This window comes from Xenopus tropicalis, chromosome 9 (genome assembly GCF_000004195.4).
Source record: "Xenopus tropicalis strain Nigerian chromosome 9, UCB_Xtro_10.0, whole genome shotgun sequence".
NCBI classification, from domain to species: Eukaryota; Metazoa; Chordata; class Amphibia; order Anura; family Pipidae; genus Xenopus; species Xenopus tropicalis.
Window position 1 is genome coordinate 60,684,667 of NC_030685.2, and position 26,770 is coordinate 60,711,436.

General features: G+C 40.1%; 1 protein-coding gene across 2 annotated transcripts; it reads right to left on the reverse strand.

Moving 5' to 3' along the window:
• Positions 1–896: 896 nt before the first annotated feature.
• Positions 897–26,133, reverse strand: traf3ip1 (TRAF3 interacting protein 1). 2 transcript variants are annotated; one of them, NM_001171521.1, is given in 15 exon segments: positions 897–4,043; positions 6,291–6,514; positions 6,604–6,671; positions 7,565–7,601; positions 7,706–7,826; positions 8,068–8,154; positions 8,521–8,596; positions 12,423–12,443; positions 15,657–15,738; positions 16,756–16,833; positions 17,148–17,594; positions 19,492–19,629; positions 19,956–20,117; positions 21,426–21,494; positions 25,864–26,015. In NM_001171521.1, coding segments are annotated over 15 exon segments (1,887 nt in total). In that variant the 5' UTR covers positions 25,987–26,015; the 3' UTR covers positions 897–3,889.
• Between the last annotated feature and the right edge of the window lie 637 nt (positions 26,134–26,770).

Below are 26,770 nucleotides of genomic sequence, written 5' to 3' on the forward strand. Positions count from 1 at the left end.
AAAAAAAAAAACGTGAGTTTGAAAGTCATTTTTATGGTTGTGTTGCTCCTGAACTCTTTTTACATTTGAAAATAGCTCACGGGTAAAAAAAATGTTGGGGATCTCTGATCTAAAGGATCTGTTGCTAGATGGATTCACTATGCTATGTTAGATGCTTACAAGGTAGAAGACCTTTATCAACCTTTTTGGGTTTCTGCAGCCTCCAGAGCCCAGGGGGTTTCATGGATGTACAAAAATGTGGTACCAAATGAGTGATACAAGTCACCTGGCCTGGTATATGGAGGGGTTAGGGGGTTATTTTGTTCTGGGGGTAAGTTCATGCAGGAGAGCACAGAAAAGCATATTTTGGACTTTAGTGGGCAAACTTCAGCATGATGATTACTGAGGTGGGACACCTAACAGGATGGGCAGCCAAATATAGCAGCCGCCAATCCTGCTGCCCAGTTCTGCCATTTGTGCTTAGGTATTCTGAAGCAGTGAAACCATTAGGAGTCTGGTGATGCTGACTGGGTGGCTGCCATGTGCAGGAGCATTGCCACTTCGTTATACCAAGCAGTAACGTCATAATAAAGCTGAAAGAGATGCTGCAACATCCACACATCAACATATAACAGCATCCTATTGGTTCAAAGAGAATACATTGATTTCACATCATAATCTCCCAAACGGCTTAAATATTGGGGAGCTAAAGGAACAAAAAAAAGAAGGAAACATAGTACACAGAAACCAAAGAGATCATTATGCCAATACTTTCCATGCCGCAAAACAAAGAATCTATGGCGCTAGCGTGCTGGTACAGCAGAAAATAGAATGTATGGCACCACCATGCTGGCACAGCAGAGAACAGAATCTATGGCATGGAGATACTGGTATAGCAGAGAAAGAAACTAAATACATGCAGTTTGTAAATAAATAGTTTTATTGAGAGTGAAGGACCCCACTGGGTTCTCGGGGGGACAATTTATGACCATAAAGCAGCAGTTTAAGGGCACCCGGGCTGCAAAATACAGAAACTCAAACAAAGGAAAGGTCTGAATGATACAACGCTCACTTGCACTCTTCTCAGTTCCCCTTAGTACCTTAGTGTTGTGCAGCATCCCCACACTACTGTGCTCACCAGAGGGGCAACCACAAGTTTCTATTACCCAATCCAACTCATGAGATACAAACTGCCACCAGGGGAAGAGGAAAGGTGGGGAAAATAATGAGTAGGAAAGCAGTGTAAGGGAAAGTGGCCAATAAACAAAAGGCAAAAGGTGGAGGACAGTATTAGGGTAGCAAAAAGGGGGACAGTTATGTACGTGGCACACACATGAATATTAAAAAGCATTTTTCCTACACACCTGGCTGCAGTGGGCATATTCATTTCATATTATATTATAAACTGCCTGTGTGACCCTAACTCAGAAACTACAGCAAGCTGGGCACTCATGGACTGTAAGTGGGTGCTCAAAGTAGTTCTGTAGCGAGACATGGATGTTGTACTGCAGTGCCGTACATCAATCGGCATTCTAACAGGGCACCCTCAGTGCAGCTCTGTGCATTTACATCTCAGATCCCTACAGATGTTTTAGAGGACTCTCCATCCTGAAGGGCAGGAGCATCTTAACTTGCCATTGGTGGCAGGGTATTGCATTTCTCTATGCATATGGTTTCCTTTTGTGCCAATATCCTTTCTCTGCAGGAAATCCGACTACTTACACTTACAACCGCCTCATTGATTTAATGTTATGCACCATACATTTCTAATGTTTACTCACCGGATTCCCATACAGGCCTTCCCACTAGGGCATACAAGTAATTCACCATGGCGGTATCATATGTGGCACAGAGCAATAAGTAAGAGGACTTTACCACATGAATCCACAGGGTTATTTATTTAGCTGCCCTTGTGGGGCGGCACATGTGGGTAAAACAAATGTGATGTAAGGAATATAAAAGAGCCACTGAGAAGTAAGAGTTGAATAAAGAGAACTATATGAACCCAGTCAGCAAACATTATAAATGAATGAGGTACAAGAGTAAATATTAAGTGCACAAGTGGTTGGTCTCCCCACTAGAGTGGGTAAGAGGAAGGGTGCTCTTACAATGGGAAGCCACGTGCATAGGGTAATACACTGGTACCAATGGCTCTTTAGGAGGAGGAGTTGCAATTCTGCTGCTTCTATCAGTTTAATGTTCTACCAGGATCCCTTGACAATGATAGGGAAGTTCTATGATTTACAATTGAGAGGCCCAGTAACTGATTTTGATTTCTTTTTGGTTTCGTTTTTTTCAGTGCTACTAAAAATGGAACGTTTAATTCCCTGCAAAGATAGAATTTACAGGTTTTTAATAATGACACACATTAAGGTATTACTTATCCTCTAAAAAGGAATGTCCCCCACTGGGCAATTATTTGCTCTGCAAGTAAAGGTGGTCATACACAGGCAGATATAAGCTGCCTATTAGTCCCTTCAGACCTTCTGCGATGGGCCCACTCAACTGATATCTGGGTGAAAATTGGTTTGATTCTCCTATTGGATTGAGGACCACATAGTCTTGTTGATGCCGTCTTGCCCTGAAGACCTGTATCCCCATCATTGTGATCCATCAGCACAATATCGCCCCCCTTAGGTGAGCCTATCAGGGAAAGATCAGTTTGTTTGGCACCCTTGGCAAACGAGCAGATATTATAATGTATTGCAGCTTAAGTTGTAATAAAAAATTATTACAACTTAAGCTGCATATACCTAGTTGGTAGTACAATACTGTATATCCTATATATAGAGCAACATTAGGCTGTACATTGGTCACAGTAATTTCTAATTGATTTATTGGTGACTGCATGGTCTTAAAGGGGTGGGATTACATTTTACTCCACCCCTTAAATTCCCTTTGTCTTTGCGTAGGTGCGTGTGTGTGTGTCGGGGATGAGGGTTGGGTTTAAATTAAATAGCTATTTGGCATAATAAGGAAAGTCCCACCCCCCCATGTCCAACCTGTAGCTCAGTTATCCCATTGGTCGTCCTGAACCAAACATTAACCCCACTCAGGTTGAATCCAAGATGACTGTACTGTCTATTTATCATTCTTCCAAAGCCCCTTAAAAATATGTAAATGAATAAAAAAAGAAAAACACACATCCAATTTGACAGAATTAAGTTTACAAAATTTGAAGCATGTAATTTCTGTGTATATAAATAACTTATACAAAACAATATATATATAAATGTTGAAGTCCATACATCATGTAACTGTCTAACCCATAGTGCAGCACTGGATGTTTTACATAAGAAGAGCTGCGTGCTCTGCAAGAATTCACATGTACTCTGAGATCCTTCAGCAGAATTAGAGTCAATGAAAGATAACAGATAGGCTGCGGCAAAAATTTATAAAATGTGAAGAGTGTTCACTGTGTTAGTGCAGTTTAGAGTAACAAAGTGCTTGATTGTTATCTGCATTGTGAAAGAGAGAGAGGGTCCAAGCAATGAGCAGATTCTGAATGCAGATACACTGGTGGTGTTTAAGGAAGGGAAACACATGTACATACATATATACATACACACATTATATATTGCTGTGTATATATACACATGGGTATAGCTTCCCCTAATTTCCCTAAAATGACAAAAAACATATGGCTTTGCATAAAGCACAGGAGTAGTCTCTTCTGCCATTCACAGGTCAGCTTTCAGCAGGTAAGGAACATGGCAGCAGGGTGCAAGTGAGCATAGAATTCGAGAAGAGGAGACTCCTGTGAGAGAGAGAATGATTCCATAGATTTATGAAAGAGAAACAATGTACCAGTAACCAGAGCACAACAGACCAGCTGAAATTTCTTTCACTTGGCATGGGAAACAGTGAAGAAAATCCATGTAGGTGCTATAATTACACTCCACCCTGGACGCTACACATTAATTCTCAGCACCATCTTCTGGATCTTCTCTTCGTTCCGCAGAATGTTGGCTTTCATGGTGCATATTTTGTCCTGCTGCTCTTTGATCAGTTGCTCAAGCTCTGCTAGTTCTGCCTTCAGGGGCTCCACAGCTGTCTCAGTGACACTGAGTGGAAGGAAGGAGACAGATGAGAAATAAAATACATATTATATCCTAAATATTATTAGAACTAGAAAGCAAAATTTTCAGGGGACACATTTTTTGGTTATAAACAGAAAAATCAGCGTCCCCCAGGGCCTCCAAGCATCCTCCAGCTCCCCCACAGCACCCCCAGCATTCTTCAGCTTTCCCCAGGGCCCCCAAGCACCTTCCATTTCCCCCCTAACCTCCCCCCAGCGGCCTCCGGCTCCCGTGATGTCTTCCTCCCTGTGCCGCGGCTCCCAGCTGCTTCTGTGCTTTAATAAGGTTGCGCCCCCTGTGCGTGTGACGTCAGTACGCACGGGCGCAACCTTATAAAAGCGAGGATGTAGCAGAGAGCCGCGGCACATAGAGGATGACACAGTTTGTCGTATAAGACGCACCAACTTTTCCCCCCCAGTTTTGGGGATGAAAAAGTGCGTCTTATATGGCGAAAAATTCGGTACTGCATATTCCTTTGGAGAAGCAAAGCAGTAATGGGTCTGTAATGCTTAAAAGAGAACTACTACCTAAAATGAATATGGCTAAAATACCATATGTTATTTACTTTACTTACTGTTCAAGCCTAAAGTTTCAGTATCTCAACAGCAGCAATGATCCAGGCCTTTACAATTGCCACGGGAGCTCCCCATCTTGGAAAGTCTATGACACTCATATGCTCTGAGCAGCTGTTGAGAAGCTAAGCTTAGGGGACGTTGCAAATTATCAAGCAGGAAATGAGATTTGCCAGTCATAGAAGCTGATGCTACAGGGCTGATTATTAATATCTGATGCTAACTGCACTGGTTTCAGAGCTGCCATTAGTTAATAATCTTTATTATTTACTAATCAGCCTTATATTCTGACTTTTATATTCTGCAGAACATAAATAAACAAGCCATTTTGCAGACTACACATGACCACTTTGTGACCAGATAAGACTTCCGCCATCTGACTGAAACATGTTAAACATGTCAGGCCAACCTGCCTGTTCTGTGGAACAGTATGCTAGTTCTGACATATCCTACCAGCCATATTTACCATCAAGTGAATGCAATATTTCTTTTTGTAATAAGGGTCTTCTTATTTAATCTTTGGGCTTTTGCCCCTTGTGTTAAGTTCTGGTGTCTACTTTAGGAAGCACCCACGACTACAACTAATGGTGCAATGCATCCGAGGCCAATGTGTTCCCAAGGCTAGGTAAAATAAATCATTGGATATATTCTATGCAGCAGCTACAACACTTTTATCAGCATTAAGGCAATATCACCTTTAGCATGGGGTTGTAGTAATCACCAAGTGACTTTGATGTGCTGTAACTGTCAAACATGCAGCACTGCAGGGTGTATTGAAAATTAATCCAGCATATATTTATATACATACATACATATATATATATGTATATAATATATATATATATATATATATATATATATATATATATATATATATATATATATATATAATATATATATATATATATATATATATATATGCACAGGTGACACCTTCTGGTGAGATTGAATATTACACTTTTAAGATTACACTTTTAAGAATTTATGCTATGCTAACTTTGTATAATATTTCATTTGAATGAAGCACTTGTTTTAAGATGTAATCATTTATAATTATTTATGATGATATATATGCACTGTTGGTCAGAAATTGGCACATTTGAATTTGCACATTCACGAGAACATTGGATAATTGCATAATGGTCTGTTGATGGGGATTGGGCATATTTCTACTTTGTTTGCTTTGAGAGTGTATTTAAAGTTGGTTTGAACACTATTGTTTTATCCTTGAGAAAGGTCCTATTGAGGACCGAAACGTTGTATTCTTTTAAACTATATGTCTACAATAAACTTATGACGATTTTAAAGGGTGTGCCGGTCACAGAATATTTATTGCTAAATACCCAAGATTTGGCTGTGCACCCCACAAGATTATAAGCTTTTGAGTGCAGACACTAAATAGACTGATACACATACATAAATACATACATACATACATATATATATATATATATATATATATATATATATATAAAGCAAGAAAAAAGAGCTGCACTCACCAGGACTTGGCAAAAATATAATAAGTTTATTTAAGCAAAGAGATCCAACGTTTCGAGCACTAACTGTGCTCTTCCTCAGGGAAAGGAAAGTGTTTTATATATATATATATATACACATACATACACACACACACACACACATATATATATATATATATTACCTCTGCTCCTGGAGCAATGCTTTGGCATGCTGATTGTTCTCCCGTCTCCACATCTGCAGCTCATTCTGCATGGTGTCCACGTCCTCCTGAAGGTAGTCCATTATCTTGCCCAAGGGTAGGGCACTTCGGCACAGGGTCTGGATAGAGCTACGCAGCTTCTCAATCTCCCTTGTCACCATATCCTTCTCTTTTTTCTTTCCAGCATCGGATAGCAATAATTTCTCCTGAATAATAATTACCATCAAGTATCAACATAAGTAACCCCCCCCATAACATATGTTTTCTTTCTTAAGGACATTGTTCTGTCACTTACCTTATTTTCTGTATCTGCCTGAGTCTCATAGTCTTTTTTGGTTTCTAAGATTTTGTTCACAAGGGCACCTGTTAAGGAAAGAGTGGTTTATCCAAAGTGGAAAATTGGAAGCCCATAAACGCTTGACAGAATCAGGACTCAGTTTTTATGTATAAACTGGATATTCTCGATATTATATGTAAGTAAGCAATGGGTTAATCCACAATAAAAGACAAAGAAAAAAAGTGTGTCATGCATGAACAGGTACAAAATAGGCATAAGAATACAGTAATAAATTTCAATTAAATGGCTACAGTTGAATTAGATGAAAACAACCCACGCTGTCCTTATTTACTCTAATGGGAATGGGACATGTGCAGATTTACCTAGAAAGTACCTGAACAATTCAGTCTAGTAATTTACAGCAACCAGTCAAATTCTAAATGCAATGAACTATGCAATGAAAGCCAGCTGGTTGACACAGTACTGGACTTTTGGCAGAAAGTTACCTGGCCTGGTGCAAATATACTTTTGCCTGCAAAGCCTGAAAGTACTTTTTTTTTTTATATTCATTTTATTAAATTATTATCAATTACAACAGCAGTTACACATATGGTATCTTATACCATTTTAGACATGTTACAGGTACAATATAGTATCAAAATAATAAATTAATCAGCGGTTTACATGGAGTTTAGCATACAAAGCTTCCAGAATATGGAGAACACTGTTATTCTAACCCCTTTATTATAAATGTAGTATATTCCATCTTCATGTTGCCCATTTCAACCATATATCCCATATTTTCTGGTATTTTTTTTGAGCTACTCCTGTTTGACTTTTAAAACCTATTGAGAGCGGGGGGGGTTGCGGATTCCTTCCAAGGCTGAGAAAATTCTAATGCAAGTTAACTAGATAAGATTGTAAAGTAAGGGCTGTTGAGAAAAAAACCCATAAAATATACATTATATATTTGTCTTACCATGTTTCTCATCTTCTCGCAGTTCCACTCTTTTCCCCTGATAACAGAAACAGGTAAAGTGAGAGCCCTTCTACTGTATCAGAAAAATGGTGTTAACAGTGTGGGTTAAACATATGGATCTGTGCTGAGTGCATTATTTACCAGTTCAATTTCAGGCATATCTGGCAACTGAAGAGGAGCTTCCTCCACAACAAATTCATCATCATCATCCTCCTTTTCTTTATCAACGATAACATTAGCGATTACTTTTCCACTGCCAATCCTAACAAAAACATGTATATATAAAAATAATGTTCTGAGCCAAGCAACAACAAATGCCATGTAACATGTATACAAATCAGCAGGATATTATAAAGTGACTTGACAATGCAGTGTACACTGAACAGCATCGCTATGGCTGCTTGCTTTGCCATTACTATTGACTGCAATCACTATCGCGGTTTAAATCTTTGCCCTTTTCTATTGGAAAGCACCCAGTTATTGGTTGTCATGGGCAATTTCACCTTTCTGGAACAGGAACTTCTGCACTTCCCTGTCGCCTTAATCGAGGAGGTGCCGGGCGAGCACTGCCTGGACGAGGGATTCGCCTGCTAAACAAGGACAAAATGAAATTCTATAAGCATCTACTTTATTATCTATAGTTGATAATGTGACAAATAGTGAAGCATAATTGGCCAAAGAGTGCCAACCCTGCTCTAAACATGATTTCAGCTGACAGCAAGTGAACAATTTAAAGCCTCAAAACCAATCCAAATGTAGCGTCCAAGCAGGTTCATAAATACATATATTCCAATCTCATATGTTTATGACTGGAAGCAGAATGGGAAATCAACACAGCGATTAAGAGATAAATTCTTCTACTGTGTCAGGTTGAGAATATAAGATCTCCCTGAAATAATGAACTTTCTGGTTTACCATGAAAAAAAATCTTTGGAAGAATAAACTTTGGAAATTACCTCTGAATGACATTTGGTGACTGAGCATCTAGATTTTCCCTAAGGTCTGTAGCTGGGGGTTCTGCGGATTCTTTTTCTGTGAACAGACAAAAGATGCAACACAATAACCATGACGCCAATGTAATATAACACATGCACATTACATCTGATTTTAAGCTCTTTAGGCAGGAGGACTCATAGCTTTCTAATATTCTTGCTTTATTCTGTGCTTGTATTCCTCTGCCAGTGAATCATTGTGTATTCTTGGGGAAGTAGAAACAAAACTGCAAGTTCTATTGAGCAGGGCATACTTCACCTACTGTGTTTTTTTTTTTTTTTTGAAGATTTTATTTTGCATGTTATATACTTCAAACAAACAACAGAAAAAGAAGAGAGGGAAAAAAGGCAAGAAAAAGAGAGGAATGAGGCTAAGGTAAAAGTTATGAATGTACAGGATTAATAGTTTTCCAGCCACGTGTCCCATATGTCATTGAGTTACTCTAGGTAAGCCAGTTTCTGGCTAGGAAGGGAATCATCCACCAATTTTTCAAGAAAATGAGAACGGAGTTGCAGGTCTCCAGTCAGTCCTGGCAGACAAAGTTCTGAAGAGCGGATATTTGGGAAGGCAAGCTTCTCATTAAGAAACTGTAACACTTCGCCCCAGAATCTCTGTATCAACAGGCAGGACCAGAAAACATGAAACAGAGTGCCTACATCGCTCCTACATTGAACATTGATCGGACACATTTTCATAAATTTTGGCCAGGCGAAAGGGGGTTAAGTACACTCTATTTAAAAATGTTATCTGAATATCTATCCATCATGGAAATTCCAGTAACCAGTTTAAGGGCATCAGAGCACATCTTGTCATCAAGCGTGGGAATGTCACTCTGCCACTTAATCTTAGTTTTCCCTAAAGTAGAGGGGCCTGAGGTAGACAGTATAATGTAAAACCAAGAAAGAGCTTTAGTCAGGTTGTTTAGGTTGTTTGAGCTCCCCTTAAAGGCCTTGCAGGAAATTGGATATTGAAGGCATGCCATAGCTGCAGGAACCTGAATAGCATGTCAGGAGGGGGATGCACCTCTTGTCACAGTAAGTCATAGGTTTTACATTCACAATCAGTAATAATGCCCCCTAGTGTTTTAATACCTAGCTGTGCCCATCAACCAATATCTGGCAGAGCATGAAAGTGGGGGAGTTGTTTGTTACCCCAGAGTTGGGTCCTTGGAGACCAGGTCTCAAAAGGGCCATGGGCCAGCTTGGGATCTGTTTTTTTAATGCTTACACTCTTCTATTGTACAGTGCTGCGGGATATGTTGATGCGTTATAAATACAGGTTAAAATGATGCATATGGAATGTAGGAAAAAACAGACAGTGCTTTTTTCATATGTGCTTGACAGTTAATACAGGAAATGTACTCGTCTGTTTTATTTTTTTTAAAAAACTAATGCAGAGCGGCGCAACTGAAACTTAAAGGAGAAGGAAAGTCTAAAAACAACATGAGCTCAATAACGTAGCCTTAACACAGTCCTTAACATATTTCCTGAACTCACCGTGCTGTTGCTTAATCTGGCTCTGACATGGAAAAGTCTTGTCAGTAAATACAGTACCTGCTCTAAGCCTGTGCAGCTTCCTGTCTCACTGAACACAGATTGTCCAGGACACAGACATGCTCAGTGCACAGCAGAGAGCTCCGTTTTTTTTTTTTTTCCTCACAAGCAGGGGGGAGGGCGGGCTGCTGCTGCCAGGGAGATTGTTTATGGAGGGGGAATTTGTGGAGCTGCAGAAACTTTCTAACAGGAGCAGGGAGCCGGCTTGTACTTTTCAGCCCATTCAGACATGCTGGATAAGATGGAGGCGCCGTTCACTGAAACAAGCATGTAAGTTCTAGCATGTGTATCTTTGTAAATCTTTCATTAGGCAAGCCAGGAATATAGCGATTTTACACAGCAATAGTAGTACTTTTTAATAGTGTGCTTAATAGATTTTGCCTTTCCTTCTCCTTTAAAAACCTTACAATAAAATGAATGGAGCTTTGGCGGGAGTAGGAAGTATTTATTTACAGATTATTCATCCCGTCTCCTGTACAATAAACTCCTCCTTCTCCAATCTGCGTGAAGCAAGAGGGGAGGAGCTTATAAATACCCTGGCTCTACGTGGAAGAATGCAGTAAGAGTGAAAACAAAACCATGATCCATTTGCCAAACCCCATGCATAGGTACGTATCCTTCACTATCTGTAAAGTTACTCACTGTGACATAAAACTCAATGTGCCATGTGATAAAATAGTAGTTTTCAAAGAAAACCTTCCTGCCAAGCACTCTGGCCACCACACTGGGAGGGGGCTCTTGGTGCAGGCAGCCATATTGGGGCACACATATGCTCTCAATGAGCCAATGCCCCAGCTCACTGGCTATGCACATGCATGTGACATAGATCCTATGTTATACACACAACAAGCAAGCTGGGGCACTCATTCATTATGCAAATGTGTGTGCCCCAACATGGCCATCTTGACTGGGAGCTCCCAGTACTGGGGCCTGAATAAAAGATAGGGGGCTTTTCTTTATAAAAAAAAAAAAAAAATTATTGTTTCCCCATACAGAGTGCTATTATCCTGCACCTTCTGGTGGCAATAACTACCCTTTAAATAAATAAAGTACAGTTTGAGTTTTTAATGCAAAAAACATGTTCTATAAATGTTTAAAAGGGACTACTGAACAGGATAACTGTCTAATTACCATATATGTGATATCTGTTACTGCCATAACACAGTGACCCGGTGATGCTTACAGTAATAACTGTTTCCATTTTTGGAACATGTTTGCAGGCCAAACAGTCTCTGTTGATTTATATGTAGTATGGATATCGTTTTTTTCAGCTGCAAATGCACAATGTTGGACAGCGTATAGTGTGAGGTGCATCAGCTGAAAAGTTAGTGGAGAGGAGCTGCAGTTCCAAAATTAGATTATTTCAGGAAATACAGCGCTACAGCTTTTGGTTGTTTTTGGCTAAAAGGCCAAATCTGTGCATAAACGGGGCAACCAGCCCAAACAGAAACCAAATTTGATATTTAGCACTAAAATTAATATATGTAAGCTAAGGGATCTAAATAATCATTGTTTATTTTGCCCTGGTTTTGGTAATTACACCTGTTGCCAAGCCAAGGGCAACTCAAAGAATAATGAATTGGGAGGGGGGGGAAAATACTGGAGGTATTAACAACTGGCTTGCTTTACTCCTGCATCCTGTCATTGTGGGAGTTGGGGCTTTCCAACCTGCACAATGACATTCTTATTTATTGTGACCAAGACACAGGCAGCACTGAAGAGAGATCATATTTAGAAATAATAAGCCACACAATAGCTATTTCAAGGCAATCTGGCTACTTAAAGAAGTGATGCTAAAACATGTGACACCAAAAGTTCCAGTTCCATCCCCATTGACTATAATGTTCTTTATATGACTAATGGATCTTTATAAGCTCAACTAAAATATAAAATACAAGGCCAAGGCCTTACACATTTCAGGTGCTAACCCTTAACAACAAGCATTAGTATACGAGTAGGGCCTTGGCCTTGTGCGTTTTCTGTTTGTTTGTTTTTTTAGCTGAGCAAATAAAGATTAACTTTTAATGGAGGATTGTGCTGCTGTTCATTATTCATATGTGACATTTTGTGGGAGTGTGGGAACGCCAAGGAACTTGCAGCACCTCCTCTAACAAGCTGCAGTAGTGAGTTTGAATGGCTAATTGTTATTTTTTTTTTCATGTTAACAGCCTGCTAGTGCAAGGTGATTGGTGCAAAGACACAGCAACCCCATGTGCCTTTGCCTTAAATATTAAAAAAAAAAAATAAACAGGCACCTTAACTCATGATTAACATAAATATATTAAACTTCTCAGAATCATCAAGGATCTTACCGTCTTCGCTGTCTGACTCTCCTACAAAAACAAAAGGATAAAGGCTAGTTAGTATAGCACGCTGTAAAAAGATTGAGCAAGAATATATAATCTCTAGCATAGAGGCAGAGAGTGACTACATGTATAAGTACAACAAACACCAAAAAATGAAAGTGTATAAAAGTAACTAAAATATAATGTGCTGCTGCCCTGCACTGGTAAAAGTTGTGTGTTTACTTCAGAAAGTCTACTATAATTTATATAAATAAGCTGCTATGTAGCCATGGAGACAGCCATTCAAAGGAGAAAAGGCACAGGCACATAGCAGATAACAGATAAAAGACTATTGTATTCTACAGAACTTATCTGTTATCTGCTATGTAACCTGTGCCTTTTCTCCTTTTTTCCAGCTTGAATGGCTGCCCCCGTGGCTACACAGCAGCTTATTATATAAATTATAGTAGTGTTACTGTAGCAAACACACCAGTTTTACCAGTGCAGGGCAACAGTGCATTATATTTTTATTACTTTAAAGCTCTTTCATTTTTTAGTGTTACTGTTCCTTTAAAGTGCTTAAAAATACATTTCCAAAAATTAAATCACAGACAAAAGTCAAACTTAGACACACATACATTTACCTTGATTATTCTGATGCTTTTTATAAAACCCTGGTATGGGGAAAAGACTGTGTGTGTGTCAATACAAAATATTATTTGCTAGTATACTGACTACACAAAGGGTGTGCTTGGCAGGGGACTAATTAAAGCTAACTATACAAATATGCCAAACAGGTCACATCGTAATTATGAACTGGCTGCTTGCAGCTTTGCTATCTCTCTCTGTTTGGGCAGAATAAAACGGAGACCACCTTAGCAGGTCACCTTTATTACCACTTTGGTTATTTGTTTATTTACACATCAATTTTTTCCAGTATTAACTCTCCAAAAGTGGTAATAAGTTTGAAGGGTTGACCCTCAGCCTGAAACATAATAATACCAGTAGAATTCAGCATTGCCTGATTTGTTACCATTTCAGTGCAGCTGCTGTCCATGTTGTGTAACTGCACTCTCCTACCCTAGCTTACATTTGCAGTCTCTTTGTTTTCTCTGCTTAATGCTGTGCTGTCCTTTCCTGGCTGGGAGCGGATACACAAAACCAACAATCACCCTTAAACCCGGACATAGGTTTTTGTTTTATTTTTTCCAATTTTTTTTAAACCTGCACTATTAAATCCAGCAGAGGCCAACAAAAGGATTGTCAGCTTGTAACAATAGATGAAAAAAATAACCCATTCTCATTAAAACATGGGGGGATACTGCTTCCCGACCTCCCATCCCATTTTCCTCCTTCTTTCTCAATTCCCCATTTACCCTTCTTTGGTTACAGAAAAACAAAAAACCTATTGCTAGGTGACTGTGCTTTCCTTGGGTGATTAATTTTCAAAGCCCCCCTACAGCACTCCTTGCTATACCCCCTGATGGCAACCCCAATTATTTCTAAGTATCTGTCCTTTACAAGGCCAACTTGTTCTTTACAAAGCCAGCAATACTTTGCCACCATGCTAGGAATTTGGGTCACCAAAGCATATTCAGTTCCCTTTTGTGGCCCAACTTATAGACAAGGCTCTTGTTATCTTACAATAATGCAACAGATATTTAAAAATGAACCTGTAAAATGCCTGCAGCTTAGGCCCTCCCCATCAGTAGCACTGGGCCCCCACTGGTGGGAGGGGGGCAGAAATACATGCCCGACCCTCAATTCTCAAATTTTCATAAGCTGACTAAGCATTGTAGCAGTGTGTGTATATTAAGGTGTTTGTCTCCAGGTGAAGCAGAATGTTCAGTGTCAACAAGAGAAGTAAATAAAAGGCAAGTGATGATTTAGAGCAGGAAGTTTCAGTTAACCCACTGAATCCCACAAGTAAATTTCACATTGTATCCCATTAGAAAAAGCAAGTCACTGTGTATTATCAAAACAGTTTGCTGTATGTATTCCAAAAAGAATGTTGTCATGTTTAAACAAAAAAGAATTCACCAACCCCCACCCACAAAAGAAATCAACTGCTGGGTATTCATATAAAATTACAAGTTCTCTAGTGGGAACATCTTATTGGTTGCTATGAGTTACTGCTTCTGGATAAATTTAGTGCTTTTTTTTATTACATATGGTGGTAGGTATTGAAACACTGTTGTTGGTATTTGCTTCAATTTAGTCACAAAAGCATTCGTGCACAACTACTGCTGGGAAATGAGGCCTGGCTCACAGTTCAGTTCATGCCACAGGCATTCAGCAGGTTTAAGGGTCAAGAGCTTTGTATTGGAGAGTCAAGTTCTTCCACTCCTGTGTCAGCAAACCAATTATGTATATCTTGCTTAGTAAATAGAGCATTATTGTGCTTAAATAGGAAAACGCCTTCCCCCAAAACTGTTGCCACAAAGTAGGAAGCACAGATTTGTCAAGAATATCATTGTATGTTGTACCATGATGGTTTTCTCTAACTGAAGCCAGAGACCCTAGCCCTAACCATGGAAAATAGCATCAGGCAATTATTCTTCCTCCATCAAACATAACATCAATCAGCATTATGCATTTCACATGTAGTGTTCTCCAGTCATCCCCCAATTACAGACTTGTTTTTCAGACTGCTAGATGGCAAGACACAGTTTATAAGTGCAGAAAACATGTTTTTTTCTGACTACATGACAAAGTCAGTTTATTACAAAGTGGCCCACTAACATGCAGTATAGTGGATAATCATCACACTAAACTATAAAAAAAAGTTGCACAACACAGATCTACATAAACCTACAGATGGAAATAAGCCTTTTTATTATTTTTACTTTCTGCACAGGTGGGTGTGTAAAAAAAATTAGGCTTAAATTATGGTCCAGATCATTTCTATAGTGCCAGATGTTCACAGACCTCAAAACTGTAAAATGCAGCCCCAAGTCACCAAAGTGCATCTTATAAAAGCAGATAAACCAAATACTCCTTCACACCTTCCTATAACAGTTTCCATTTACACAAAACCTGAAACCAACCCTCCTGTGTTGCTGTGTACCGGTAATATCTAATGCATTTAAATTTAAAAACATTGCATGAGCATGTGGAACATAATCCTTCTCCTGGCGTCAAGAAATTTGTTTGCAGCGTGTTTCAAGTGACTGTGTGAGAGCAATGATTCAGCCTGAATTAAAATGAACTAAAGTTATTTTTTTTTTATAATAGTTGACAAAATGTCCTGTATATTCTCACCTTCCACATCAATCTTTGCTGGGCGTCTCTCCCGTAATTTTGAAGCAGAAGGTCTTTCTGTCTTAACAGCATTTAAGAGTCTCTGAAATTTTGAAGCAAATAACATGTAATTAACAACAGGCCCATTACTATTGCGGAGTCCCAATACATTTTAATTTTTTAGGTAGAGACTTATGAAATCCAAAAGTGACCCTAACCCATCCCTGGACATTGCATATATGTATATTTTTTTTTTGTCCCTGAAGAAGAGTACCGTTTGTACTGGAAATGTTGGAGTTTTTTCAATAAACTTTTTTCTTTTGCACCAAGTCCCTATACAGTATATAAGGAAACAATGAGGAGAAGGGAACAGTAGATATGGTGCAGATAGGAGATTTACAAGTGTGCACTGGAGTGGGGAGCATTCTCCATGTAATATGAGACAAAACTTTGACCTGGTCTTAAGCCATAAACTGGGCAATCCACTAGTGTATCTGACCAATCAGCCTGAAAGTTGAATGAACAGAGACTGTTTAAGTGGCCATAAAAGTGTGTGGCCACCTTTCTGTTGTTCTGTTTGTTCAGGCCAACAGCTCAATATTAGGAACTGCAGGATGGAGTGGATGTAAGGATGGAGTAATGGAGCTGCGACTCCCTTTCCTTATCTGCCAACATCCCCTTACAGACATTGTGTCAGATTCGTAGAAAAGGTCACCTGACCCGGTGTACATGCCCAAATGGTTAGACACACTGCCATATCAAATCTGGGCATGTGTCTTAACTATTTCCACGCTAACCCCTCTATGAAAGGTCTTACAGAAGAAAGGGATTAAAAAAAGAGAGAAACAATAAATATTAGGAACTTCTTTGCAACTAGAATGGATTTAGGAAAGAAGGATATCACTGGCCGTTGATGAGGAAAAGAAAAGTCTTCTTGTCACTAATTCCAAACTTATTTTTATGCATGCACAAAGGAAAACAGTTTATCCTTTTACACATGGACATAGTTTTAAGGCAGCCTGTCATGGTGTCTCACTATGTAACCTAAACTCATTCACACTACACTGCACTAGACTACAAGAGAAAGATGTCAAAAGTAACACAGGTATTCAGATGTTACCTCTTTATCTGCTGAAGATTTGTTTTCTTTCACAGGGTCCTCTAATGCCCTCTTTGGTGAATTATCTGGTCCTTTAGACTAGTGAAAGAATACAGGTTAGACTTCTAGTGCTGGCCAGTGTGTGGTCACATTAAACAGTATAATGAACCAAAAATAAAGCACACAAACTGAAACATATACATTGAAGCTCTGTTTTACCTACATGTCTTATACAGAAACTTAAAAGTTATAACATCAGCAGCACTATGTAAATGACCCATATAGTGATGCATCATGTGCTCCTGGCACACAAGAAACCGTTGTGGCATCGTTAATTGCTAATACTTTTGGTGAGGCTGAATAACAATGCAAGTTAAGCAGCGAGTGTTCACAATGCCGCAGTTTCTACTTACCTTTCGCACTGTTCTTTCCTGCTGCCTGATCTTTTCTTCTTCTCTTTCTCTTTGTGCTTCATCCTCTCTTGCTCGCTCTTTTCTTTTATCCCTTTCTGGTTCCCTCTCTTTACTGCGCTCTTTTTCATGGTCTTTGTCCCTTCCTTTTTCTCTGATTCTGTCTTTCTCCTTTCCCCGGCTCCCATCGCTTTTTCGGTCTCTAGCTTTCTCCTTGATTTTGTCTCTCTCCGGTTCCAACTTGGAATCTCTTGCTTTGTTAATTTCTTTATCAATTTTCTCTCCTTCTCTCAAGCCGTTTCTCTCTTCCTCTCCCACTCGATCTTTCTCGCTCTCTTTCTTCCGCCCTCTCTCCTTCTCCACATTTTTCCTTTCCTCTTCTTTCACATGATGTTTCTCTCTCCTTTCCCTACTGCCACTACCATCCCTAATTTCCGATTCCTTTTTGTCCTAAAACAAATTTGAAAAAAGCATTAACAGCAGTTAAACTACAAGAGAGCCTCAATTACTGGTGGTAATGCCACATTTCCCTTGCATGAATGCATGAAGTTGTGCATAATTCATCAGGACAGGCTTGATGGGCTCACTAGCGGTGGCCCTTGTTTCTGATATTCTCAGACTCGCTTTCATCAGGTATGGTACCTAGGGATTGGAAGAAGGCGAATGTCATTCCTATATTTAAAAAGGGAGTAAGATCTCAGCCTGGCAATTATAGGCCTGTAAGTTTGACATCCGTGGTGGGCAAGTTATTTGAAGGCTTGTTAAGGGATCACATTCAAAATTATGTAGTGGAGAATGCCATTATGAGCAGTAATCAGCATGGCTTTATGAAGAACAGGTCATGTCAGACCAATTTAATTGCTTTTTATGATGAGGTAAGTAAGAAGCTGGACAGTGGGGATGCAGTAGATATAATCTATTTGGATTTTGCCAAAGCATTTGATACCGTTCCCCACAAACGACTGCTTTCTAAGCTAAGGTATATTGGTCTTAGTGAAGTCGTTTGCACATGGATAGAAAACTGGCTACAGGATCGGGTACAGAGGGTGGTTGTTAATGGTACATTCTCTACTTGGAGTAAGGTTCTCAGTGGGGTCCCTCGGGGTTCTGTACTGGGTCCACTTTTGTTTAACTTGTTCATAAATGACTTAGGGGAGGGTATTATAAGCAATATATCAGTGTTTGCAGATGACACAAAACTCTGCAGACCAGTCAATTCTATCCAGGATGTGACATCCCTGCAGCAGGATCTTGACCAACTGGCAATCTGGGCAGCTAAGTGGCAGATGAGATTTAATGTGGATAAATGTAAGGTCATGCACCTGGGATGTAAAAATATGCAAGCCCCATATACCCTTAATGGGACTGCACTAGGCAAATCCATAATGGAGAAGGACCTTGGAGTCCTTGTAGATAATAAACTTGGCTGTAGCAAGCAATTCCAGGCAGCAGCTGCAAGGGCAAACAAGGTTTTGAGCTGTATTAAAACGGGTATAGATTCACGGGAGGAGGGGGTTATTCTTCCCCTTTACAGAGCACTGGCAAGGCCCCATCTAGAATATGCTGTTCAGTTTTGGTCTCCAGTGCTCAAACGGGACATTATTGAGTTAGAGAGGGTCCAGAGAAGGGCAATTAAGCTGGTAAAGGGTATGGAAAGTCTCAGTTATGAAGAAAGACTGGCCAAGTTGGGTCTGTTTACACTGGAGAAGAGGCGCTTAAGAGGTGACATGATAACTATGTATAAATATATAAAGGGATCATATAATAACCTTTCTAATGTTTTATTTACCAGTAGGTCCTTCCAACGGACACGAGGGCATCCACTCCGTTTAGAGGGAGGTTCCATTTAAATATTCGGAAAGGATTTTTTACTGTGAGAGCTGTGAAGTTGTGGAATTCCCTCCCCGAATCAGTCGTACTGGCTGATACATTATATAGCTGGATGGATTCTTAGCAAGTGAGGGAATACAGGGTTATGGGAGATAGCTCTTAGTACTAGTTGATCCAGGGACTGGTCCGATTGCCATCTTGGAGTCAGGAAGGAATTTTTTCCCCTCTGCGGCAAATTAGAGAGGCTTCAGATGGGGGTTTTTTTTGCCTTCCTCTGGATCAACTAGTAGTTAGGCAGGTTATATATAGGCATTATGGTTGAACTTGATGGACGTATGTCTTTTTTCAACCCAACTTACTATGTTACTAAGTCGTTCAAAGCATATTTGGATGCGCATACCTTTGCGAATGGCTGTTTTGCATCCAATAAGCTTCCTCCACAAATAACTAGATTTCACCTAACTCCAACTTAATTATGGCACTCCAATACCAAATAGTAGAGCAAAACCATTCTTACCTGCCTATTCCTCTTTCGATCCTCTTCTTTGGCTTCTCTGCTGACTTTGTCCTGAGATTTGGAAGTTGACAAGGACTTCCCCCTTGACTCTGGCTTCTCACCTGCCAAAACTCTTTTAACTGCTTCCTCACTGGACAGCTGAAAAATATAATGCTCCAGATTGTTATTTATAGTCATATAGTAGCACTAAACCCTCGGTATTTGCAACAGCTTTACATTGACAGTGACAATGATGTTTGCCCATTTGTGGGCAAAAATTTGTAGAACTGCCCCCCGTAGTACAACAAAAACCACACAGCTGTTTTAGTCATCTGTAGGTCCAAAGTACTTAAATGTCAGTCCCCCTTTTCAATGGACTGAGCTCCCCTAGGAGGGGCAGCCCAACAATCTGGAATACATGTGGATATTTTATCTTGGTGTAAAACATGTCAGCAATCCATCAAGTAAAAGATTGCTTGGCCTACCTTCTCCAAGCAGCATTTTCCTATGGCTTGAAGCAGCTCATTGGTTTTCTCTGGTTCATGGCCAGCCACAATTCGAGCAGGTTTTACCGTCAGCAGTTCTCCAGTTACCAGTGCTACAACATCAATGGCCTTTTGCAAAAATTGAATCTTGGCATCTTTTTCCTGAAAGAATTTACATATGGTGATGAAACTTTAATCCAGAATCCTACCTCACACACACTTAATGCACTGTTATATAAGACATCCCATGATAACATAGTGTATATCCTTTAGCCCTCAAGTATACAATATATAAAGTATTGAAGTTTTTAATGCATGTATTAATGGCAGCTGTAGAAAAGCATCCCTTTGCAGTAGAACAGAAAATAGTGTTAGAATAAATAATAAATAAGACGCAACCTGCATAACTGTTGGACACTGGTCTCACTGAAATCTAGCAAAACTCTGGCTAACCTGTTACAAATATTCTGCTGCAATTGTGAGCAATTGGATCAAACTCCTAAACATTAACAGGCAATAACACTGATTGCAAACTGAGTACAAATGCAAATAGGAGTTCTACCCAATTTATTAGAGCACATGTCAAACACAGCGCCCACGGGCTGAATACGGCCCGCCTGGCTGTTTTATGTGGCCCGTGGTGGGTGTGTGGTGCTAATGTAATACACACCCCTCAGGGCAGAACGTAAGCAGCTGCTCGGATCGCCACTGGGACTGGAGCGGCACAGTCAGGCACAGTTACAGCGCCACTGGGACTGGAGCGGCGCAGTCAGGCACAGTTACAGCGCCACTGGGACTGGAGCGGCGCAGTCAGGCACAGTCACCATGGGCCACAAAAAACAGGAAAAAGTGGGCGCTTTCACAGCACTGCAACCCCACGTCGAAAGTTTGAACGTGGTGGGTAAGTCCAGACTCACGGCTCCCACAGTTTGTAATTTAACTGTTCTGCTTAGTTTGCTTTGTGCTTGTTATTTTCAAAACATGATTAATGCATGAGGATGGCGTGTGATATGGTGTTTCAGGGTGAGGAAGGATTTATCCTTCTGCTACTAAGTATCTTAATAAAAAATATGGCTGCGACTCAGCCTGTGTTTTAAATTTCGGCCCCCTTATGTGATTGAGTTTGACACCACTGTATTAGAGGCAAAAATCTTATGAAACTTATTAAACTAAACTAGCAGAAACATGCAGCCATACTGTACTTATACCTAACCCCAGTTTTAAAGACAATCGCCAATGCTTCCACTATGTGAATTTCTTTAGAAATGTTAAAGACCATGTGGCATTTGTAACAATAGACTAAGATACCACTTAAAGCAGAGCATAGATAAACAGCCAATGACTTGCAACAGTCAAGCAGAGTGAGCCTCTGCCACAGCTGCAACCAAAAAACAACCCTTACCAGCTCTCAGCTCCCCAGAACATCTCAACAACACTTTAACAGAACTGTCATGGACAGTATAAACCTACCTTTACATTATCCGATTTCAGTTCTGAATCTGTATATAGTCCCTTAAAGAACCCAGTTGTCCTGATCACCTGAAAAATGCAAATAAGTTTTATCAAGCATGAGCAACAAAAAAAAGAAAAAAGATATCATATGGCATGATACTCTGGGCCAGTGCTTCTGTAAGCAAAAAACTGCACTGGTCTGGGATTCTCCCAGCGAGTACCACGGAGCATTCCTCTTCCTGCAGGTAAGTATGCGCAGTAGAGTGAAAAGCTGAAATTGTGCAGTATTTTGGTATCAGGAGCACTGGCCTGGGGTATCAGGTAAGTGAATACAATCACTGGAGAATGCCTAACTTTTGCCACCCCCCAGCATTTGTGACTTCTTTAACAACATGAAGTTTAAAGCACAGGAAGTCAATGTGACAAGATCTTGTTCACAGATGACCCGACTGCTTTCACTATATGATACGTGCAAATTAACTTTTGGATTTGGATTGGTATTTGGCCAAATCTTCTAAAGAGGATTCCATTAAAAAAAATAAAAACTAAAGATTAACACTACAAAACTGCTATCTGACATAATAACCCTTTTATTCTAACAGCAGTATCCATGAGTTAAATGACTTACCAACAATTTACTTTAGATAAAGAAATTCCCCACTCCAAATGTATTCAAGTATGAAATGGTTGATCTTATTTAAGTTGTCTAGATGTCCCTCCCATATGCTGAGACGCCAGATCTAGCTCCTAGGGACCCAAGCCTAACCTGCTGGGGTTCAGCGCAGCTATTACATACTGCATACTGTATATCATTGTGGTACAGCAGGCACCCTATATTACTAAGCATATGCAGCAGTTCAAGTATTCACAATACATGAACATGCACATAACAAAAGCACAGGTGGATGGATTACTGACTCACTTACGGAGTAATCCAAATGTGATCATATGAGGATTTTCTCAAATCTAACTGCATTGCTGCTATCCCTGCAGAGCGCAGAGAACGGTTTGGAATCCCAGATTAGAATTAAATGGCATCCTTTGAGAGAGTCTTATATATATATATATATGGGCTTCTGCTGGAGAGCAGATTTGGTGGCATGGTGAGGGCAGGACCAATGGACCTGGAACTTTTTGCATAATACAAGAGTATTATCCATTAATACAAGACAGTATTATAACTAATACACATGTATTAATGTTTTAGAGTTGTAAACGTAATTGCTAATTAAAGCAGTATTTAGTTGGCTATTTTAAGTATCTGCACTGCTGGTTTTGACTCTTAAAAATATGTTGAGGAATCCAGTTGAACTATGAAGAAGCATGCAAGAGCAAGTCATTGTAGGAACCAGAATCTTGTCTAGATCAGGGCTGGCTTCTGCAACATTGCTTAAAGATTCAGCAACAGCAGCACAGAATGGGACAAATAACTACCGATTGCAATTACATTACAGAAATAAAACTGAGGTGGATGTTTAATAGTTTGCTGTATAATAATATAAGAAATGACCTTAAAGTCCTCATCTCTTCTAAGCACACTCCTAGAGTGGTGTCTTAAGCTATCAGGATCCCTAGGAACAGTGCAAGGCAAAGGTGTGACGCAGAGATATCAAATTAACATTCCGACTGATAGATTGAAGGCTCTGAATTGTTTTATATCTCCTTGGAGACAATGTTTGGGTCCCTGCAGCAAGCATGGCTTCTTTTTTCATAAAGGAAAAAAATATGGTCAGTATCATTTCTGAGGAACCACTGTAATGCATTTTACTAAACAGGTGGAATGCAGAAAAACTTTAATAAAAATCGCCATTTTTTTTTTTTTTTTTTTAAACTACAGCACAACAATGCATACACAATGTGGTACATGTTTTGCTTACTTTTCTCTGTGCAAATGGCATAGATTCTGGTGCATGGAGACAATAATGGCTTTAGGGTTTTATTCACTAGGTTGTAGGTGGTCAGTTATACAGATAGGCACAACAACCAAGGAAACCCAGGAATAACATCTCTTCAATTGATCTGTGTATTGGTGCGGCATTAAGCCGGCCATACATGCACCGATAATATTGTACGAAACCTTGTTTCGTGCGATATTCGGTGCGTGTATGGCTGCTCAAAGAAGCAAACGATATTACAAAAGGCTGCAGATATTGGTCTACTCGTCGATCGGCCAGGTTAAAAGATTTTGATCAGGTGCCTTCAGGTGGAGATAGAATTTCTATTGTTTCAACCTCCATATCTGACGATTCAGCCCTGAACGTCAGTGGAGGGTGGGAACGATCTTTCATGCGACCAATGGTCTCACAAAAGATCAAAATTGATACATGTATGGCCACCTTTAGAAGTTTTTGGGCCAGCCCTCTCATGACTGCTCCTTTGCATCCATGTACCCTGTATGTTGCATTGTGTGCAATTTATCGCAACAGGCTGAACTAGGCACTGGTGCTACATGCAAGTAATTTTTAAGTAAGTGATTAAGACTGCACAAAGCAGCACCTTGCCTTTCTAGATTTGCTCTTATAGCTACTCGTCAGTTTATCTCACATATACCTACAGTACAAAACCTTGGTACTATTATTATATGTTTCTCCAAAATGGCTCCTGTTCTAGGTGATACAGGTATAGGACCCATTATCCAGAATGCTCGGGACCAAGGGTATTCCGGATAACGGGGTCTTTCCGTAATTTGGATCTCCATACCTTAAGTCTACTAAAAAATCAATAAAACATTAATTAAACCCAATAGGATTGTTTTGCATCCAATAAGGATTATATATATCTTAGTTAGGATCAGTTACAAGGTACTGTTTTATTTCCACATAGAAAAAGGAAATCAGTTTTAAAATTCTGAATTATTTGATTAAAATGGAGTCTATGGGAGACAGGCTTTCCGTAATTCGAAGCTTTCTGGATAACGGGTTTCCGGATAAGGGGTCCGATACCTGTATTGTGCAATTACATCTAAAGGCAACTTGGCCACCAGTGCAGAACAGCAAACTGCTGAAAGCTCAAGACTGACCAAATGGGCATGCCTAGTTAGATTTATATATTTATATGCTGTTTAAATGCTTCCTTGTATACCCTGCAACCAAAAGGGAGATTTATTCCTATGATTTTCCTTTTTGTGTACACAGAAAGAAAAAACACCACTGCTTAGATAGAAGGTACTGACCTATTAATCGGTGTAATCGCCCAGATTGTGTTTGTGATTTATTCTCATGTTTATGCCTGGACAGAAACAAGCATATGGGTCTATCTGCAACCAGGCATGAAGCAGGTGCCACAGGACATCTATACACTGCCATAGACTACCCAACGCAGTACATGCTAAAAGCTATAACCTACAACCAGAAAGGGTGTTGGCACAAAGACATTATGGAAAATAGAATGGGAGGCCACACACTAAGGTTTATTAGCCTTTAAATTCCCCAGACCTAGAAATGTCAGATGCAGCCCAATTAACTTCAGATTTCTCTTTTACTGGGCATTCACATAATTTGCCTGGAAACAGGACAAGAAATGTTCTGCACACCACCATGGACTTCTCGGCCACATTGCATTAAAACAGAAGATTCATGTGTATTTCACAGAGACCTGGATTTTTCACCACTGCAAATTATTTCATTTATATTATTGGAGATATTAATATTGCACAGACTCTATGACAGTCAAGTAATGTAAGTAAAACAGTTGTGTGTTTTAGCCTCCTCTCAAGCTATCATGTGGGGATAGAAATATCACACAGTACGGAGGTCCTGGCTAGAGAGCAGTCCCCATAAGATCTGCTCGTTTGGCGATGTCAGGGTAATTTTTTCTATGAATTCTTTAAATTTAGGCACCAATATTTCCATAAAATCAGCCGAACAAAGGAATAAAATGTAAAGCAACACAGTGTAGGTTTGGGAAGATTATGCAGCATGTTACAACTTTGGTCCAACCCAAAGAGCCAGCGATGTGGAAGGAATCCTAGACATTGAAATCTCACACATCCAAGAGATATGGTTTCCTAATCACCCCATAAAGACAGAGTGTAGGTAGTCTGGCAAACTAGGGGGTATGGAGATACAGACAGTAGAGATCTCCAGCATGGCAGTCAGTCAGTAAGTGGCAGATATTGCTAAATAGTGCCCCCCCCCCCCCCCCCAGTAAGTCATGCTGGGGCAGCATATACCCAGTGATACCCAACCTGTAGCCCATCAGCTGCTGCTCCCAACTCTCTGGCTGAAGGTGGAATACATTGCTGAGAGTTGCAGTTTACATGAAGCTGGAGGGCCGCAGGTTGCACATCTATAAAATGTATAGGCAAATTATCGAACAATTATTACAAAGTGCCCATGAACTACCAGGGCCCAGTGAGAATGTACTCTCTGCTCTACCCTAATTCCAGCCCTGACTTGTACAAGAACTACATTTCCCAGCATCCCTTGCCAAAAGAAACAGAAGCCCGTGAGCTCACCTCAGTCAGGATATCATGCAGATAGCGGAACGGAGGTTTTCCCAGTAGTTTTTCGGTAAGAGGAGGTTTGCGAATCACTTTCCCCAGGGTTTCCTGAGTGCGCCCAATAATCGCAGGGTCCATCTCACTGACAAGCTAAACACACGACCCTCAGCTCCCCTAACTTGCAGCCACCACTTCCCTACAAGCGCCAGGCTACAGCCCTCTTCAGCGCCAGGCAACCCTATCTTACCCACAAGCCATTGCGTTCTGACCTCTGCGCATGCGTCGCCTCTCCTGTTACTAAGCGTCCGCTGTCATGGGAACCAACAGTAACAGAGCGCGGGGTGGGGTTCTATTAGGTCATAACACACTATACAAACTCATTGCGTAAACTAGTAAGGTGTGAGGTGCAACGTTCACTAAATGAAATGAAAGCTGAGGGTCTCATTGGGAAACAGAAAGCTGGGTCCTACTCATTTGCACTTTAGCTATAAAGGGTACTGCACTGACTAAAGGATGCCAGGGGTATTGTGCCAGGGGGCGAACGTGTTGCGTTTGTGCTTTCTTTAATCATATGAGGTGCAGTACCATCAGTTACATTACCCTGTAATATGAGGCCCACACATTTGTAACCCAAATGGCAAACTATTCAATTTCACGTAAATAATTTACCATTTATTTCGTTTGTTTTGTTTATATCTGGGTACATTTTTTTATATTTCTCTCTGGCAAGCCAACATTCAGTATTTCTATCTCCAGTCATTGGTATTATCCCCTTCCTACATTTATGAATTGCCATATATCCCAAAGCCTGTTGGCTTTTTTATAATAGTGCAAATTCATGAGATTCAATGAATTTAAGTTGGCAAATGATTTTCTTTTCTACTGCATAGGCGGAGGGTGAGTTTTTTGTTCGGGGAGGCTA